Source organism: Aulonocara sp. 'chitande type north' Nkhata Bay, linkage group LG5 (genome assembly GCF_057382095.1).
Source record: "Aulonocara sp. 'chitande type north' Nkhata Bay isolate Kocher_YH1m ecotype deep benthic linkage group LG5, A_spYH_male_GT1.1, whole genome shotgun sequence".
In the NCBI taxonomy this organism is placed as follows: Eukaryota; Metazoa; Chordata; class Actinopteri; order Cichliformes; family Cichlidae; genus Aulonocara; species Aulonocara sp. 'chitande type north' Nkhata Bay.
In genome coordinates this window covers 2863027-2884037 of record NC_141348.1, presented here as the reverse complement: position 1 = coordinate 2884037, position 21011 = coordinate 2863027, and the positions used below count along the sequence as shown (strand labels likewise).

General features: G+C 41.9%; 2 protein-coding genes across 4 annotated transcripts in view; both read right to left on the bottom strand.

The window, feature by feature from the left end:
* Positions 1-239: 239 nt before the first annotated feature.
* Positions 240-20831, bottom strand: LOC147329679 (protein NLRC3-like). Of its 3 annotated transcripts, XM_086290981.1 has the most exons (10): positions 19376-20831; positions 16872-17003; positions 16610-16759; positions 16385-16498; positions 12643-12719; positions 10699-12526; positions 9015-9188; positions 7538-7714; positions 4169-4345; positions 240-435 (listed from the first exon to the last, which is right to left on the bottom strand). In XM_086290981.1, exons 2-10 carry the CDS (start codon positions 16958-16960, stop codon positions 240-242), a joined length of 2982 nt encoding a protein of 993 aa, XP_086147107.1. In that variant the 5' UTR covers positions 16961-17003; positions 19376-20831. The 3 variants fall into 3 exon arrangements, with proteins under 3 accessions (XP_086147107.1, XP_086147108.1, XP_086147109.1); XM_086290982.1 differs by lacking the exons at positions 240-435; positions 4169-4345; positions 7538-7714 and adding an exon at positions 14190-14285 and having other exon boundaries at positions 9011-9188; positions 19376-20053; XM_086290983.1 differs by lacking the exons at positions 240-435; positions 4169-4345; positions 7538-7714; positions 9015-9188 and adding exons at positions 9816-9996; positions 14190-14285 and having other exon boundaries at positions 19376-20101.
* Positions 7596-21011, bottom strand: part of LOC147329671 (protein NLRC3-like) — a 121510-nt gene continuing 108094 nt past the window's right edge. The window contains exon 9 of the mRNA XM_086290992.1: positions 7596-7714. The gene's annotated coding sequence lies outside the window, so the exon portion shown is untranslated. The remainder of the gene's footprint in view (positions 7715-21011) is intronic.

Below are 21011 nucleotides of genomic sequence, written 5' to 3'. Positions count from 1 at the left end.
GACTTTAAGGTGGAATGAAGAGTTGGAGAGTTTCACAGTGAATTATCCAGTGGAGGATTTTTCTTCTTCTTTGAAGGTTTGAAATGTGAACATTGTTCTGCTGCAGTCAATGGACTAAACCAGAGAAGAAGAAAACAGACTTTACCATGAAGATCCTCAGTGTGGATCAGTATAATATCAGCCTGATGTCTGCAGTTTAGTGTCAGCACAACTTTCACATCATATTCATCTCAGCACAACTAAAACATGCTGACTGACCCCAGAGTTTCAAGTCCACATCCTGGACTCTCCAGGAAACCACACAGATGCTTCACTCCTGAATCCTGCAGCTTGTTGTTGTAGCTCAGGTCCAGCTGTCTCAGATGGGAGGGGTTGGACTTCAGTGCTGCTGCCAGATAATCACAGCTGATCTCTGACAAACCACAGCCCCACAATCTGTATAAAGAATGAAAGATGTAAGTTTATTAGACAAAGTGTGAGCTTGAAATCATTCAGTGTTTCATCATCTGTTCAGAGCTGAAGAAGGTTCAGAATGTAGAAGTTTAGAAAATGGAAACTCCAAACAGCTGACAGAGTTCATACGCCTTTGTCAGGGTCAAATTCAAGCAAGACCATGTGAAAATTAAAACACATCATCCTAGGTGAACTTAAACACCTTTGTTCCCCTTTTGTTAAGACATAGAAAAGTACACCACACAAAAATACTGCAAAAGGAAACGGTCGCCTTATATACATAGTGTATAAACTCAAAATGCACATTTCACTTCAAATTAAGATTAAGGCTTTGAACAGATCACATAGTTCAGTTCAACATATAAGACTTTAAGAATGCACAAGCATCTACTTAAAATCTATTTAATTTATCATCCATGATATTATTTTGTACAATTCCAATGTATTTTGTTCATCTCCCTTAAATAAACAGGCAGTCTTAAAGTATGAAATATTCATATACAAACACATATAAATGTGTGTACTGTCTCAGTGGCTGATAGTACCCCACAGGCCTCAGTGTGAGCTTGAAGACATTTATAATGTTTAAGTAGTTTAATGTGCAGGTGCTGACGATAAACACATTTTGAATGAAAGCCGGGGAACTTTGGTAGCACAGAAACAAGTGGCTATTCTTTGTGACTATATGGATCACTCACAATACCATTATTTCACACAAAGGCACCAAATTAATACTCAAAAAAGCTGCAGCAATACACACAAATATAAACAGTACTTGGTGACTGTTAAGTCTAATTGTTGAATGTTGCCATTGTGTTTCTTAAATTTGTACAGTCTTAGTTCAAGCAGTAGGATCAAAGCCATTCCTTTGATCCTGGCCACATCTCCAACCACTCTGTGCTGGGGGAGGTTTTATTGTAGATACATCCTATCTGGAAGATCTGTTTCTTTTGATGTAAACTTCCTGGGTTTACGACCCTTTGGTCAGCAGGAGGTCTGACACACACACACACACACACACACACACACACACACACACACACACACACACACACACACACACACTCTTACAGAAGTTCACACATATACATAAAATGCTTTGTCTTAGAACAAAGGGGGCGTGGCTTTGTTCTGACGTGTTTTGTGTGAACTGTCTCCCAATAAAAGGTAGCAGCAGGAGGTCAGATCTGTGGTCATTTTCGTGGTGGACACAGACGAGGCCTCCCTTTCGCAAATAATTGATCGATCGACTGTCTTGTTTTCTTCATGATGAATAAGTCTCTAGAATTAGCGGGGCTTGTGGAAACACAGACCCAACAGTGACAACTTTGCTTTTAGCCTTTAACCCTTCTTGACTACTTTTGATGTGGCCTCTATATTTTACCTTTAAAAACAGTTTATCTTGCCAATCTGTTATTTTCTCATTTTGACCAACTGTATCAGCACAATTTATCTAAATTCAGACAAAATTTAAAATACAAGTAGAAAGTGATATTTTGACTGTAAAAACCACACACATGTTTAACGAATCATCTTCATAACTTGAAATGCAAATAGAGATTGTACATTTTTAAAAATACGCACACGTTTTGCAAACAACAAAGTTATATGGTACTATTTACCAAAAAATGCAGCCAAGGCTCAGACGTTTTTCATATAATCATTTCAAACTATTTACAGAACAATCAGGTGTCAAACAATAGTTTGTGTCACTCTAACACATATGAGAACAGCACAGGGATAAACCTGCAGGTCTGACAGCAGGTGTGTCACTCAGCGTTTACACTGCAATCTGCCTTTGTTGGCTTTAAGGCAGCAACTGTGACGATCACTAGTAGAACTGACACACAAAACAAAACAACAGCTACACACTAAATACACAAGACAACAAACTAACTTGAGACCAAACACGGTAAACGTCACAAATCTCTCACATATCAAAACTCTCTCTCTCTTTCGCTCACTCGCTCTCTCTTGCCGGTCACTCCTAAAACTTCCCCCTTTTGCTAAACAACCAAATGTCATGTTTCCATATCATTTTTGATTGGTCGACATGGTACATTTTCCCACCTATAGGGCTTTGGAGCGTGATGTCACGGGAGATGGGCCACGCCCCCTTCCGCCATGACAGTAGGCCAGCCAAAGGATACCATTTCAGCTATGGATCGTACGTGTTGTGTTGTCGGTTGCAACGTTAGATCACACGATCGTGAAGGCAAGAAGCTGGATAACGGGCTCTCTTTTCATCGTTTTCCGTCCTGGAGGCAACGTGAGGGATCCCATGTATCCGATATTACTAAACAAAGACGTCAGGCTTGGATTGCAGCGGTGAGACGAGCGGATATCGAGTTCTCTGCAATCCCCAGCTTTTTGTTGGTTTGCTCACGGCATTTTCTTTCCGGTGAGTTCTAAATTAATTCATATCACTCTTGAAAGGCTTTTAGTGTTATTTTCAACGTGCTGAGGTCATAGATAATGAGATAAAACATGCTAATGTGTGATGCTGCAGAACCACATCATGTCGACTGAGTAGCTTATGATTTGGCATTATTGCAGGCAAACCAGCATATGAAATGGATGTAACAAATCCAGACTGGGAACCAACACTGCACATGGGGCATGACGACATACCTGTATCAGACTCGGACCGGCACTCAAGGCGTACGCAACGGAAGTGAAAAAGAGCACCCATCGGAGGTAAACAACCCCCCCCCCTCTAAAAACATACTAAATTGCTATCACTGTACACTAATCCGCACATAACTTCCAGATGAATCACACACCTGTCATTGGAATATTGGTGTACATTTACCTTATGTCTAATTTTATCTTACAGGCTTTCGTTATGCAGCTGCAGAGTCTGAAGGTGTGCCCCGTGCAGAAGTGATTGATGAAGATCTGACAGAAGACCAACAGCAAAATCACAATGTCATGGAGGCAGTGGACAGCAGTTGTGTTGGACAAGTGGAGGTTGAGGTACCAGCTGCAAATGTGGATATACTGAAGAAATGTAAACCTTTTAAAATGATGACAGATTACAAACTCTCAGCTGTGTCTGTAATCAAACCTCTGTAACTTTGCTTCACTTCAGCAGCATCAGCTCATGTTCACATGTTGATTCATGGTTTGCTTCAGTTTTTGATGGACTGCAGAATATTTTGAAGGTTATCTGCTATAAAAAGCCAGAACAGGAAAATCTGCTTCATGTGTTTCTGTTTGATCCTCAGTGACTTTGACACAAAGGCCTCTGCTGTGATGATCACACCTCTGATCAAGTCTCACAGTGTCAGCTTTGTTTTTATACATATGGATATGTGCTGATAAATGATCAGAGTTATAATATTTCCCACTGTCTGCTGTGTGCCGTGACCTTTGACCTGCTAAACACAGTCAGCTGTGGATTATTCATTGTTGTGTCTGATACTTAGAACTGTGAGGAAGAACACTACACAGTTAATCAGGGTCCCCTCTCTCTGAATCAGGAAAGGTGGGCAGGCCGCGTGTGGGCCGCGGGCCATACGTTGAGTCTCACTGTTTGAAATGTGAACATTGTTCTGCTGCAGTCAATGGACTAAAGCAGAGAAGAAGAAAACAGACTTTACCATGAAGATCCTCAGTGTGGATCAGTATAATATCAGCCTGATGTCTGCAGTTTAGTGTCAGCACAACTTTCACATCATATTCATCTCAGCACAACTAAAACATGCTGACTGACCCCAGAGTTTCAAGTCCACATCCTGGACTCTCCAGGAAACCACACAGATGCTTCACTCCTGAATCCTGCAGCTTGTTGTTCAGGCTCAGCTCCAGCTGTCTCAGATGGGAGGGGTTGGACTTCAGTGCTGCTGCCAGATAATCACAGCTGATCTCTGACAAACCACAGTTGATCAATCTGTATAAAGAATGAAAGATGTAAGTTTATTAGACAAAGTGTGAGCTTGAAATCATTCAGTGTTTCATCATCTGTTCAGAGCTGAAGAAGGTTCAGAATGTAGAAGTTTAGAAAATGGAAACTCCAAACAGCTGACAGAGTTCATACGCCTTTGTCAGGGTCAAATTCAAGCAAGACCATGTGAAAATTAAAACACATCATCCTAGGTGAACTTAAACACCTTTGTTCCCCTTTTGTTAAGACATAGAAAAGTACACCACACAAAAATACTGCAAAAGGAAACGGTCGCCTTATATACATAGTGTATAAACTCAAAATGCACATTTCACTTCAAATTAAGATTAAGGCTTTGAACAGATCACATAGTTCAGTTCAACATATAAGACTTTAAGAATGCACAAGCATCTACTTAAAATCTATTTAATTTATCATCCATGATATTATTTTGTACAATTCCAATGTATTTTGTTCATCTCCCTTAAATAAACAGGCAGTCTTAAAGTATGAAATATTCATATACAAACACATATAAATGTGTGTACTGTCTCAGTGGCTGATAGTACCCCACAGGCCTCAGTGTGAGCTTGAAGACATTTATAATGTTTAAGTAGTTTAATGTGCAGGTGCTGACGATAAACACATTTTGAATGAAAGCCGGGGAACTTTGGTAGCACAGAAACAAGTGGCTATTCTTTGTGACTATATGGATCACTCACAATACCATTATTTCACACAAAGGCACCAAATTAATACTCAAAAAAGCTGCAGCAATACACACAAATATAAACAGTACTTGGTGACAACTTTGCTTTTAGCCTTTAACCCTTCTTGACTACTTTTGATGTGGCCTCTATATTTTACCTTTAAAAACAGTTCATCTTGCCAATCTGTTATTTTCTCATTTTGACCAACTGTATCAGCACAATTTATCTAAATTCAGACAAAATTTAAAATACAAGTAGAAAGTGATATTTTGACTGTAAAAACCACACACATGTTTAACGAATCATCTTCATAACTTGAAATGCAAATAGAGATTGTACACTTTTAAAAATACGCACACGTTTTGCAAACAACAAAGTTATATGGTACTATTTACCAAAAAATGCAGCCAAGGCTCAGACGTTTTTCATATAATCATTTCAAACTATTTACAGAACAATCAGGTGTCAAACAATAGTTTGTGTCACTCTAACACATATGAGAACAGCACAGGGATAAACCTGCAGGTCTGACAGCAGGTGTGTCACTCAGCGTTTACACTGCAATCTGCCTTTGTTGGCTTTAAGGCAGCAACTGTGACGATCACTAGTAGAACTGACACACAAAACAAAACAACAGCTACACACTAAATACACAAGACAACAAACTAACTTGAGACCAAACACGGTAAACGTCACAAATCTCTCACGTATCAAAACTCTCTCTCTCTTTCGCTCACTCGCTCTCTCTTGCCGGTCACTCCTAAAACTTCCCCCTTTTGCTAAACAACCAAATGTCATGTTTCCATATCATTTTTGATTGGTCGACATGGTACATTTTCCCACCTATAGGGCTTTGGAGCGTGATGTCACGGGAGATGGGCCATGCCCCCTTCCGCCATGACAGTAGGCCAGCCAAAGGATACCATTTCAGCTATGGATCGTACGTGTTGTGTTGTCGGTTGCAACGTTAGATCACACGATCGTGAAGGCAAGAAGCTGGATAACGGGCTCTCTTTTCATCGTTTTCCGTCCTGGAGGCAACGTGAGGGATCCCATGTATCCGATATTACTAAACAAAGACGTCAGGCTTGGATTGCAGCGGTGAGACGAGCGGATATCGAGTTCTCTGCAATCCCCAGCTTTTTGTTGGTTTGCTCACGGCATTTTCTTTCCGGTGAGTTCTAAATTAATTCATATCACTCTTGAAAGGCTTTTAGTGTTATTTTCAACGTGCTGAGGTCATAGATAATGAGATAAAACATGCTAATGTGTGATGCTGCAGAACCACATCATGTCGACTGAGTAGCTTATGATTTGGCATTATTGCAGGCAAACCAGCATATGAAATGGATGTAACAAATCCAGACTGGGAACCAACACTGCACATGGGGCATGACGACATACCTGTATCAGACTCGGACCGGCACTCAAGGCGTACGCAACGGAAGTGAAAAAGAGCACCCATCGGAGGTAAACAACCCCCCCCCCTCTAAAAACATACTAAATTGCTATCACTGTACACTAATCCGCACATAACTTCCAGATGAATCACACACCTGTCATTGGAATATTGGTGTACATTTACCTTATGTCTAATTTTATCTTACAGGCTTTCGTTATGCAGCTGCAGAGTCTGAAGGTGTGCCCCGTGCAGAAGTGATTGATGAAGATCTGACAGAAGACCAACAGCAAAATCACAATGTCATGGAGGCAGTGGACAGCAGTTGTGTTGGACAAGTGGAGGTTGAGGTAGCAGCTGCAAATGTGGATATACTGAAGAAATGTAAACCTTTTAAAATGATGACAGATTACAAACTCTCAGCTGTGTCTGTAATCAAACCTCTGTAACTTTGCTTCACTTCAGCAGCATCAGCTCATGTTCACATGTTGATTCATGGTTTGCTTCAGTTTTTGATGGACTGCAGAATATTTTGAAGGTTATCTGCTATAAAAAGCCAGAACAGGAAAATCTGCTTCATGTGTTTCTGTTTGATCCTCAGTGACTTTGACACAAAGGCCTCTGCTGTGATGATCACACCTCTGATCAAGTCTCACAGTGTCAGCTTTGTTTTTATACATATGGATATGTGCTGATAAATGATCAGAGTTATAATATTTCCCACTGTCTGCTGTGTGCCGTGACCTTTGACCTGCTAAAGACAGTCAGCTGTGGATTATTCATTGTTGTGTCTGATACTTAGAACTGTGAGGAAGAACACTACACAGTTAATCAGGGTCCCCTCTCTCTGAATCAGGGAAGGTGGGCAGGCCGCGTGTGGGCCGCGGGCCATACGTTGAGTCTCACTGTTTGAAATGTGAACATTGTTCTGCTGCAGTCAATGGACTAAACCAGAGAAGAAGAAAACAGACTTTACCATGAAGATCCTCAGTGTGGATCAGTATAATATCAGCCTGATGTCTGCAGTTTAGTGTCAGCACAACTTTCACATCATATTCATCTCAGCACAACTAAAACATGCTGACTGACCCCAGAGTTTCAAGTCCACATCCTGGACTCTCCAGGAAACCACACAGATGCTTCACTCCTGAATCCTGCAGCTTGTTGTTCAGGCTCAGCTCCAGCTGTCTCAGATGGGAGGGGTTGGACTTCAGTGCTGCTGCCAGATAATCACAGCTGATCTCTGACAAACCACAGTCCCACAATCTGTATAAAGAATGAAAGATGTAAGTTTATTAGACAAAGTGTGAGCTTGAAATCATTCAGTGTTTCATCATCTGTTCAGAGCTGAAGAAGGTTCAGAATGTAGAAGTTTAGAAAATGGAAACTCCAAACAGCTGAAGCCAACAGGAAGCAGCTTCAAACAAACACAACAAGAGAAAAAACTCTGAATGTTTAACATTAAAGTCGTACATTTCTCACAAAGCTCAATTATGTGACAGACATTTCATCCCATGTCAGTTTGGCCTCATCCTGGGCCGGATTATCCAGCACACACTCTGACCACAGGCCCAGGGGCCACGCACAGCTGGGCTCCATCCAAGAGACAGCAAACAAACCAACACAATAATAAAAAGCACCATGTGATCTTCTTACATCTTCAAGACAAACATAGTAAAAACATGAGCATATTTGTTTCCTGATAAAATGATGTGACAGGTAGAACAGAGTAAAGTGGTGGTGTTACAGCCTTTCTCCCCTCTGCTGCCGAGGCTGTTAGTCTCTCCCAAACTCAGCTACAGGACTTCCAAATGAATGAAAGCAGCAGAAGTGGCTTTACAAATGAAAGAGGAAGAGGAGAAGAAGAGGAGAGGGAGGCCACCCTGACCATCACTCCAGCTGAAAACATCACACTTCCATTAAAGTTGGTGAGGAAATGTTGAGCAGGATGAGCTGCTGGCTAATCTGGAGGCTGTAGCAGCAGCTCACAGTCACAGTGGATTTCCACTCATGAAAAAGCTCTGGCTGCTTCATTTCTCATCTCATATCAGAGACTTTAATGCTTCACTGAAGCTGTACTGTGATGCTTCCATATTCCAGTGAGGCCTCCATAATGATTTCAGCTGTTCTGTACACACACTGTGTGCCCTGTATGGCTCAAAGTCTCTGCAGCCTGTTTTTATCTGCTATCATCAAATCTTCATCATCCTCATTCACATCCCTCACACACTCTACAGCCTCATCAGCACTGACTTCATCTTCACTGACTGATGGAGCACAACATGAACCTGTGGAGGCTGAAACACTGTCCTGTCAAACATCTCCCCGTCACCACTCCACTTCTGTCAGCCTTTAAATGAACCCTGCTCAAGTCTGTCACTTCTGTTTGGAGCCAAAAGGAAAAACTGTTGTTCAGTCGTTTGGAAAGACAACATTTCTGAAAGCACTCAAACTTCTTCACATTTGTCTTCAGACACATCCTGAACATTTAGGAACTAAAGAAAGTTTCAAACATCAAAGACCTGAAATATAGAAAAACAACAACAGCCGCAGTCAGTGAACTCACCTCAGAGTCTCCAGTCCACAGTTTGGACTCTCCAGTCCAGCACACAGAAGCTTCACACCTGAATCATGCAGCTTGTTCCAACTCATGTCCAGCTGTGTCAGATGGGAGGGGTTGGACTTCAGAGCTGAGGCCACAACTTCACAGTGAGACTCTGAGAGTCCACAGTGAGTCAGTCTGTGATGATAGAAAATATAAAATGTGTTATTATAAAAGCAGAAAATCTGCATTATAAACACAGACTGAATGTATATGAAGACAAAACAGAGTGAGGTCATAATCTGATGAATCTGCTCTTCACATCTGTGCTTCAGCTCCTCTTACTGTGTTTGACATGACACAACGATTGAGTCTCTCTCAGACCTGCAGACTTTTAATGAGAATCTTTGTTTGGCTTTAATCTGCAGATGAAGGAGGAAGATGGTGTCACATTTAGGCTTCCATAATGTCCACAGTCTGTCACTGAGATCTGATCCAGAGTCAGACTGAAGACACACATTTGGACTGTTTCCTGTTTTGACTCCAGAACATTTTGAATGAGTTCAGCTCAGTGAAGAGTTCCAGCTGGAAAGATGATCTCTGTTTGCTACCTGCTGTCAGGTACGACTGTTCACGTCCACACGCAGGAAAAACCTGCTGACTGTTACCAAACGGAGCAGAAATCTCATCACTGGACAATAATGATGAATGAACTCAGAGCTGCTGATATCAGATCTGATTTCAGGGGAACTAAACACAGAAATGATTGGCTCATTTTAGCTTTCTGAGCCATTATCTGCTGGTGTGTCGCTAGTTGGCAGAAAATGATTTGTATTCCTGTTCAGGGCTTCAGTGTTTATGAGTCCAGATCCAGGTGACAGCAAGTCAAAATGATGTTACCTGTCTGTGTCCAGCAGCAGCCTGTATTCACTTTGAATATTGTTATAACCTGACATGGATCAGTTTGTCTTTGATTGGTTTGTAAATGTCACTGTTTCCATTGGACCTGAGTGACGTACAAAGACAGAGAGGGAGAGAAAGGAGAGAGAGGATGGAGACAGCAAAGAGAGAGCAAACACAAACAGGTGAGAGTGGACAGGTGACCAAGGTCAGCAACCAATCAGAGAGCTTCTGTTTGACCCACAGTCACTGATGATGACTGCACATAACCAAGCAGTGTGTTACTCTGATATCAAATATGGATCCTGCTCTTATAATAATGATCATCAGATGATATTATTGTGTTATTTTGTAGCTGAATACGATGTTTGTGTGATTATCAGTGAAAGAAGCAGTGAGGAGGATGGAGAGAGAGAGAGGACAGAGGCTGAAGTTAGAAACACTAAAAGGATTTTTCATGGATTTCATGGATGATTTGAGTGATTTCCAGCAGGACACTTAAACATGTCAGTGGACGTCCTAAAGAACATATTCACTGATATGAAACGTGTCATTGAACAGGATTAATATCAGTGGAAACATGGTGGAAACAGCTGTGACTGCATGGATGTGACACACTTCAAATCTGTTCTCCACTCTTGGATTTGGGATCCATGGAGCTGCTGCTGAGTCTGTACAATAAAGGAATGGTGTGGAAGGTTGCAGCGTACGGACACAAACACTTTGTGCTTACAATCTGATTTTATTTTCAAAATTAAACTACTAACCTACACTGATCAATGATGTTAATGATCACATCTGGACTCACCGAGCCTTTCTGCAGTTCCTCACAGCTGGAATCAGTCTCTGTCGTCCCCGCTCTGATGTGTTGTACTTCTGCAGGTCCAACTCATCCAGAACCTCCTCTGACATCTGCAGCATGTAGGCCAGAGCTGAGCACTGGATCTCAGAGAGTTCCTTCTTTGATCTGTTCTCTGACTTCAGGAACTCTTGGATCTCCTGAAATAATGAGAGGTGGTTCATCTCCATCAGACAGTGGAAGATGTTGATGCTTCTGTCAGGAGAGATTTCATCACTGTTCATCTTCTTCAGGTTGTTGATGACTCTCTGGATGGTTCCTGGACTGATCTCTGTCTGACCCAGCAGACCTACTAAGAGTCTCTGGTTGGACTCCAGACAGAGGCCATGAAGGAAGCGAACAAACAGGTCCAGGTGGCCATTTTTACTCTGGAGGGATTTCTCCATGACTCTCCTCAGAAATACATCAAGTGATTGGAGATCTTTGTTATCAAAAAGATTGAAAATCATCTTGGTGAAAGATTCTGATTTTAGAAACATCTTCAGCACCTCTGTCTTCCTGCTGGTGTGACAGTGGAACATGTAGACAGCAGCCAGAAACTCCTGAATGCTCAGATGAACAAAGCAGTAGACTGGTTTCTGGAAGATCACACACTCTCTTTTGAAGATCTCTGTACAAACTCCTGAGTACACCGAGGCCTCTGTCACATCCAGACCACACTGCTCCAGGTCTTCTTGGTAGAACATGATGTTTCCTTTCTCCAGATGTTCAAATGCCAGCCTCCCCAGCTTCAGAAGAACTTCCCTGTCAGCCTCCGTCAGCTCCTGTGGACTCGTCTCATGTCCCTCATGGTACTTGTTCTTCTTCCTCTTTGTCTGAACCAGCAGGAAGTGTGAGTACATGTCAGTCAGGGTCTTGGGCAGCTCTCCTCTCTGCTCTGTAGTCAACATGTGCTCCAGAACTGTAGCAGTGATCCAGCAGAAGACTGGGATACTACACATGATGTGGAGGCTCCTGGATGTCTTCATGTGGGAGATGATTCTGCTGGACAGCTCTTCATCACTGAATCTCCTCCTGAAGTACTCCTCCTTCTGGGCGTCAGTGAAGCCTCGTACTTCTGTTAGCCTGTCAACACATGTAGGAGGGATCTGATTGGCTGCTGCAGGTCGGGAAGTTATCCAGACGAGAGCCGAGGGAAGCAGATTCCCCTGGATGAGGTTTGTCAGCAGCTGGCTGACTGATGACTTTTGTGTGACATCAGACAGCAGCTTCCTGTTGGTGAAATCCAATGAAAGTCTGCTTTCATCCAGGCCGTCAAAGATGAACAAAAGCTGAGAGACAGCCAGCTTCTCTGCTGTGACCTTCTGTAATGTTGGATGGAAAACATGGAGCAGCTCCAGAAGACTGTACTGCTCATCTCTGATCAGGTTCAGCTCCCTGAATGGAAGCAGAACCACCACACTGACATGTTGGTTCTCCAAGCCCTCTGCCCAGTCCAGAGTGAACTTCTGCACTGAGAAGGTTTTTCCAACACCAGCCACGCCGTTGGTCAGAACCACTCTGATGGGTCTCTGTTGGTCAGGTAAGGCTTTAAAGATGTCCTGGCACCTGATTGGAGCGTCATGGAGGGCGTCCATCTTGGAAGCTGTCTCCAGCTGCCTCACCTCATGTTGGGTATGAACCTCTTCACTCTGTCCCTCTGTGATGTAGAGCTCAGTGTAGATGGTGTTGAGGAGGGTTCTACTTCCTGTTTCATCACTTCCTTCAGTCACACATTCACATCTCCTCCTCAGACTGATCTTATGTTCATCTAAAACCTCCTGCAGACCAACATCTGCTGAAAGAAAGAAAAACAATGAGACTAAAGAGAAAGAAAACTCTTCAATGTCTGAACAACACAAGAAGTCCAGTTTTCAGAAATGAGTCCATCAGCAGACAGATGTTCAGTCTTACTTTGTACACAGCTGCTCTGACTGGCTGTCTGCAGTCCAGCTCTGCTTCTGGATCTTTCTCCACACTGTGCAGAAGCTCTGATGGTGACACAGAAAAGTCACAGTGGAGATACTTCTGTCCACCTTTGATTAGACTCATTATAAAAAGGAAAACAAAGTTTGAACACAGTCATGTTTCCAGTTCACTGACTTACATTTATTCCATGGACACTCACTCTAACCTGAACCACAGCTACAACCCAACATTGTTGAGGCCTCATCTCCTCCTTTCCTGACTGTAGAGGTTAAATATGCAACAACCAACAAATAAAAGAATTTGGTTCATTTCAAAGAAATTCACACGGTGACCAAGTAAAGTAACCGTAGTAAAGGAGACAACATCCCGTTGATGGTGGGATTATTTGAAAGATTTGCTTTAGTCACGTCACCAAATGCAGTTGAACCACCCGTGGATCCATGTTTGACCATTCTACCACTCTGAGCTCTGCTTTTGAATCATTTTATTATTATCATCATTCATTTATTCATTCTTTGGAGGGGGGCTATTTCCTAATGCCGCCCTAATAAGCTGATGTTCAAGGGGAAATATAACAGAAACTCTTTCAGTGTTATTCATTAATAAATTAACAGATAAACTGTGAAGAAGAAAAAACTGAGATTTAAAGGAGAGAGTGAGAAACTTGATCATCCATCCTCATAATACATGTTTATCAGTATCTGCTGTGACCATACTGCAGTAATAACTACAAGTCTACATTTCTGTGACTGTTGATCAATCACAGCAGGAATCTGAGCTCATCTCTGCACACAGAGCAGCTTCAGCTCTGGGATAAACTGCTCGCTTCACGTCCTTCTCAGCTCACAGACACTCATCCTGATATTTTCCTTTAACATTTGATGGTATAATTCATCTGAGTTTACACTTTATCTGCATAAATACAGAAAAACAGACCCAAACACCAGAAACCATCAGTTTCACCATGTAGAATATATTGTTGTTTCCTTGCTTTTAATTCAGAGAAAAACTCTGATTTGGATTTTCTCTGTTCTCTTTGCCACAGCCCATCCCAGCAGCAGCTGAAGCAGCTGACTGTCACAACACTGAATAACACTTTAGGAGGAATTTCAGAGGTCAGTAAAGCTCCAGTTTCAACATCAGTTAATTAATCATAGTTCATCATAAATGTTAACCTGGCTGGCACACATGTTAATGTTAGCCATTTAAATATTAGCAGTTAGCTGAGGCCACAAGAAGAAGAGGCCCTAGAAGAACAATGGATGATAAGATTAGATTTTCAAGACTAGGCAGAGACGTGTTTTCCTTACCTAACCTAACCTACAGTTATGTTTCCTTATTTCTGCTGTTTGCATGTTCACAGCTGAAATAAAGCTGCCTCTTTGACTTCATCCTGTTGTGTTTGGGTCCAATCCTGCCTGCCACACAGCGCTACAGGACAAAGTCTAAGATTTTTATCTTTTTAATGAATCTTTGGTCATATTTATCCAGGAAAACACAAACATGTAAAGGAGTCATCACAGTTCTCTGACCTCGTTGGTTCAGCACTGAAGTCTGGAGGGTAATCTTTGGACCAGTCACTCCTCACCGACGGACAGCTGGATCCTGCAGACTGTGACCTCTGACCTCTGCAGACACAAACATGTTTTATTCAATGATCAATTCTCTGATAAAGTGATTGAAGCAGCTGTGATCACACAGACTGCAGATAATGCAGCTGTTTCCTGTCAGTAACAGTCCTCTTAGATTAGAGTTCAGCTTTTTACAGGAAAACAAATGTCCCTGAATGCAACAGTGAGACACAGTCTGCCTGTGTGGCTGTGATAGCTGCCGTTAGGAGCGCTCATGTGTTTGCAGTTAGACCAGGAGATGTTACCATCATGGACACGTTAACAAATCCTGCAGCATCACGTGGCACAAACACTTTGTGTTCCTGTCATCTGCAAGCAACAGGAAGTTCATTAATAAAGGCGGGATGGAGACGCGACTGTGATGGTTCTCCTTCATCCAGCTGTTACACACATCTGGGCTCACACGACGAGCCTTTGTCTAATACAGCAGCTGCTCTCTGAACACTTTTCTGAAGAGGAGCTGCACAAACCTTTGTTTGCTTTCTAGAGCAGCGTATCAAAGTCAAACTACCCACTGCTAGCAGCTGTTTCTATCATAGTTTAGGATCCAGATGTGTGAGGTCTAGATTTACACCTCTGATTAAAATACATAGTTAAAAACAGCCAATTGAGTCCAAATGTGTCTTAAACCAGATAAACTGACAGTTACAGCTGAGCCTGTGTGTCCTTGGAGACACTGCTCTGCTACAGAGATGCATTTTAGAAACCAGGAAACATCAAAATCATTTAAATCAGAGAGTTCTTGTTCCTAACAGCTCACCTCGCTGCAGCAGAGACTTTAAAATCAATGATAAAATCTTACGCCTAAATTAACTTTACTGTTAACGAGTTTTCATGTTTCTGTAATCCACCAGTGTGCTCATGCTTTAAGTGAAAACATATTTTTAATGATCAAATATAATTATTTTTGTTATTTGTGGATTTTAAATGTCCTTGACAGAGACAGATGATGATCATTATCCTGCACTGTGGTCTCAGGTTTGGTCGAGCTAGCACAAAGAATGGCTATGTTGAACTTCCTCCTGGGATCTACACTAAGAAGTGAGTCCAACATTAGCAGGGTCTCGTTCCTTTATCTGGATTCACTTTAGCATTCACAGTCACGTGAAGCTTGTTATTAACTCGATAAGTCAACCCAGGGTTTCAGCTGAGCGCTCACATGAAACACATGGTGTTGGCAGCATCTGATCAATCATATTCATGGAGACGTGTATCAGCAACAGAGCAGCTGAGTTTGCAGAAGGAAGTCAAACTAAACCACAGGAACAATATGAGGAGATTACACACATAATAAAATACTAGCAGTAACACAGCTGCTGCAGACAAATCAGTCGTGTGATCGTGTGTGAGAGGAGAAGGACTGTAAAGGAGTTTGGTGTTAAAAGCTCTGTATGAATGTGGGAGACTTTGAAGGGCTTTAAAAAGGCCAATATAAAATAAAAGGCAGCAAAATTGCTGAGTGTGAAAGTCACCAGACTTATCAGACCTCTGTGATTAAGACCTGTAAGAACACCTGTTTGTACTTGTTGGCATTATATCAAACACACACGTATATTAAGCCTTTGTTTGAACTCTGGTTGAATTTGTTACTTTCAGACTGTGAAACATCACAGAGGCTGCAGCTGCAGATCTTTTATTCACCTGGAAATTTACTTTAAATGTTAGATGGAAAATGTATTGCTCAGTTTCACCAAAGTAAGAACAAGAATCCATAAACCTTCATAAAGACAAACATCTCCCAGAACATTGAGCTGCTGAAGTGTCACTGAAGGGAAAAACTATTTGTCCTCCTCCATCCAGCAACACCTGAAACACCTGAGTGGAAGCTCCTCCCTACACTGTGTTTGAAGCAAAGCACAAAGGAGACACCTGCTGGAGCAGCTGGAGTCCTACAGACACTCAGCCTCTTCACTACACAAACACCTCCTACAACATCCACTCTTTCCACTCTGACTGCTGTGTTTGTGGAAACACTCCAACACACACCGCTTCACACACCAACATAGAAATGTGTGTGAAAAAGAGCTGAGCTGATATTAAACATGAGGATTTATTCAAAAATACAGAGTCAGGAACAACATCTAGACACACATTACCTCTCAGCAGCAGAAGAACATCCTTTAAAGTAAACACCAACATCCATCGACACGTTGCTCTTTAAGGAAACACAGCTGGGTTCAGGTCCAGGAGATTCTGGCCTCTTATTGATCCTAAAAGAAAAACAATAAATGTCACAGCTTCATGAGACAGGAAGAAAAACTGGAAACATTAAATTAAAGACATGATGAACAATGTGAAACTCATAAAAATAATGTACTTACTCTTTGTCACATAACAGTCTTTCGTTAAAGTCTACACCAACACCCTTCGACCTGTTGCTCTTTAAGGAAACACAGCTGGGTTCAGGTCCAGGCTCTGGATTAGTTTCAGGGTTATGTCCAGCTGAGCCTGGTACGCCCCACAGCTCTGGGCTTTAAAACAACACACACAGAGGTATGAGTGTGAATAATGATGGAGCAGTGATGTGAGTGCTGAGCTGTGACATGGAGAAGAGTCATGGACAGTTAGAGATGGTCATCTCACCTCTGAGCTTTGGTCTGGCTCTCATGTTCCCCACACAGAGTGCTTTTAGAGGGAGGGACTCCCTCCTCTCTGTCCTCACACTGATCCATGCTGCTCAGTTCACATCAGCTCACACACACTTTCTACCTTCACCTGCAGAGGAAACACAAATCATTCATGTGCACATCAACTGAGAGCTGCAGAGGTCGTGTCTGATGTGTTGGACTAACATCCATCTGAGACGCAGCTTTCATCAGTTCACTACAAAAAGTGTCACAGAGCCCAGTTCAGCCTCCAAATCCTCCATTACTGTAGTCCTACAAAGCAGCAGGTCAAACATGGCTGCAGAGAGCAGCTTTATGTCAGTAACCATGTCCAGGACCGAGCTGACTGCTTACAGAGTTCATACTCTAACTGCTAGCTGCTCTGCTAGCTAAGCTAACTCAGTAACAGTGACTCTGACAGCAGTTACTGTGGAACAGCGGCCGAGCTCAGGACACATTCAGTGTGTTTAGTCTGAGTCCTGGACTCTGATTCAATGGATTCAATCCAGCTCAGAGTTTCATGTGTTCATCAGAATAAAATACATGTACTAATATAACAGAAGTAATGCTCTGAATGCAGGACTGTAATGGAGGATAAATAAGGTTTTTACAGTCTGAAAGAAACATTCAGTTCATATATTTGTAGACAGTGAAGCAGTTTTTAATACTGCAGCTGTTTCCTTCACCTGTGTGTGTGTGAGCCACACCTTCATGTGCTGCTTTAGAAATATGTGGTCTGACTGCTCAGACTGAGTCTAGGAGGAAAGTTCACACGCTGGAGAAAGTTTTGTTCCTAACTTTGTCAGAGTTCGGCTCCAAAGACAAAGAAGACGGAGCTCACAGTCTGTAGATGGTCCTCAGTGTGTGTGTGAAGCACACAGGAGTGTGTTTATGTCAGCAAATCAGTGTGTGTGAAGAGTCTGAGGGAGTGTGTGAATGAGACTCAACACTGAAACCAACAGTCCAAGAAAAGCGTCTGGACTTCTTTAAGTTTAACTTAAAGAAGTCCAGACGCTTTTCTTTTTGTCTCCATAATGTCTCCATAATGCTGCAATGTTATCTGCCCCAGAAACACTGTGCAGAAGCTCTGATGGTGACACAGAAAAGTCACAGTGGAGATACTTCTGTCCACCTTTGATTAGACTCATTATAAAAAGGAAACAAAGTTTGAACACAGTCATGTTTCCAGTTCACTGACTTACATTTATTCCATGGACACTCACTCTAACCTGAACCACAGCTACAACCCAACATTGTTGAGGCCTCATCTCCTCCTTTCCTGACTGTAGAGGTTAAATATGCAACAACCAACAAATAAAAGAATTTGGTTCATTTCAAAGAAATTCACACGGTGACCAAGTAAAGTAACCGTAGTAAAGGAGACAACATCCCGTTGATGGTGGGATTATTTGAAAGATTTGCTTTAGTCACGTCACCAAATGCAGTTGAACCACCCGTGGATCCATGTTTGACCATTCTACCACTCTGAGCTCTGCTTTTGAATCATTTTATTATTATCATCATTCATTTATTCATTCTTTGGAGGGGGGCTATTTCCTAATGCCGCCCTAATAAGCTGATGTTCAAGGGGAAATATAACAGAAACTCTTTCAGTGTTATTCATTAATAAATTAACAGATAAACTGTGAAGAAGAAAAAACTGAGATTTAAAGGAGAGAGAAACTTGATCATCCATCCTCATAATACATGTTTATCAGTATCTGCTGTGACCATACTGCAGTAATAACTACAAGTCTACATTTCTGTGACTGTTGATCAATCACAGCAGGAATCTGAGCTCATCTCTGCACACAGAGCAGCTTCAGCTCTGGGATAAACTGCTCGCTTCACGTCCTTCTCAGCTCACAGACACTCATCCTGATATTTTTCCTTTAACATTTGATGGTATAATTCATCTGAGTTTACACTTTATCTGCATAAATACAGAAAAACAGACCCAAACACCAGAAACCATCAGTTTCACGATCAACGGGAAGTGGCTCAAACGTCACAGTTTCATAACGTCACCCTGAACTCCACTCACGGAGTTTCTGTCGCCATTGTAGTTTTTAAAGTCCCGTGATAAAGGCGGGTCTTTCTGTGAATCCGCACGCTCATTGGCTAATAGCTCGAGATTGACACATCGTTATCCAATGAGCGTGCGGGAACTTCCGACATAAAGTTGTTTCCTTTGAAAAACCAAAGTCTGATTATTTTTGCCTCCACTGACGGAGCCTGTTGTTCCCGCCACAGAGACACAGTAATGTCAGAGCGGTGTTAACACTCACCCTGCCTCAGCACAGCTCTCACTCTCCTCCTGCTCTCTCACACTAAACGGAGGCTCAGCTAAACTCACTTCCTCTCTACTTACAGGAAACCAGCGCTCAGAGGAGCCGACCGGCCTCACATTTCACCCACAGACACGAACAGCGTGGAATTATTTTATGTCATAAGAAGAAACATATTCATGTTAACACTCACCTGCCTCAGCTCCACCTTCCTCCTCCTGCTTTCACTTTCACTGCTGCTCCCTAAACACAGAGGATGCTGGGACTTGTAGTTGTTTCCTTCCGGTGCGGTCTTCCTCTTTGTTTGTTTGTGTTTGTGTTCAAGTTATTTCGATCATGTAAACATCAACATTAATTACAACAATTAATTACAGCAAAAACCATCATTATAATTATCTTGATTGATATTGTAATCTCAGTTTTCAACACAATTGTTCATTAACTTAAACAATGTTACAAGATAAATATATATTCTTAGTGCTTATTTTCTGATTAGATTGTTTTATGTATTTTAATAAGAGAGGCCTTTATAAACCAATCGCAGTGTGTGTCTGGCAGGAAGTGAAGCAGGAAGTCTGAATATAGCTTGTGAGCTTGTGAGAGACGTTTCAAAATGAAAACAGAGGAATTAGAGAATGAAAGTGCAAAGTAATAGTAATGAAAATGATATTAAATAAATGTCTTAGTGTGTTAATACAGGTGCCCATGGACTTGCTCAACCTCCTGGAAGAATACAGCAGAAAAATGATAGATTAACAGAATTGGGACGAAAACAGGCTTTGGTTTAAAATGTCACAGCTTCACCTCTCATCCTGTCCTTATCCTGAGAAGAAGCTTAAAGGACAGTTAATCTCCTGATGAAGACAGAAGACAGAACAACACCGTGGACTTGAAGAATTAACAGCAGGCAAAAAGACAGTGCACCTGACCTAAAACACTGAAGGGTCCAGCAGCATGTATGTTGATGGAAACATGCGCTCTGAATTACAAGCTGGAAAGTGTACCAGTGACATGACTGTGTGAAACCACTGGATGGGACTGTCTGAGTTCATATTTGCCATGCTGGGAGTTAAGCGCCAAGAAAAGACTGAAAAGAGGAAGAGAGAATGAAGAGAGAAGAAGAAACAGCTGATGTGGGCCTGTGTTTGATTTGGGAGGCCACACAGGAAGTTGAGAGAAGAGGGGACGAGGACCGGTGAGAGGTGAAGGCTGGACGTGTTAAAGTGACAGCATAGGAAAGTTGGGTTGAACGTTGAGGCTGAATTTGTGGGTTTAGAAACATCCAGAGCATCACAACAGAAAGGTAAATAAAAAAAGAAAGAGAGAGAGATAAAGAAATAAATAAACTAATAATACATAAATGAATAGAAAAATATAAAACACACATGTAGAAATTGTCACATGTGAAATTGTTTTTGGAGAGAATCAGAAGTGAGACAGTTTGAATCCACAGTTCAGCGCAAAGATGCAGGAATTAAATCTGATTATAAAAACACATCGAGGCAACGAAGACCAGCTTACACTCAATATTAATATGAACACACAACATACACGCAATGAAGACATGCTTACACTCATGAATGTGAATACATGACATAAATGCTGAATGGTGTAGATTTAACACACTTAAAGGCTGAAGCTGAGGAATAACTCAGGAAGCTGCAGGACAATAGAGGGACTGTTGTGACAAGGAAAAAGAGACTGGGAGGACCAACCAGGGATTAGAAGCTTAAAGCAGGTTTAAAATAGTGAATTAGAAGTGGTTTCCAGCTGATTGAGCAAAAGAAGTGACGACTGTAGAAATAAAAATAAAAGAATAATAATTGAAT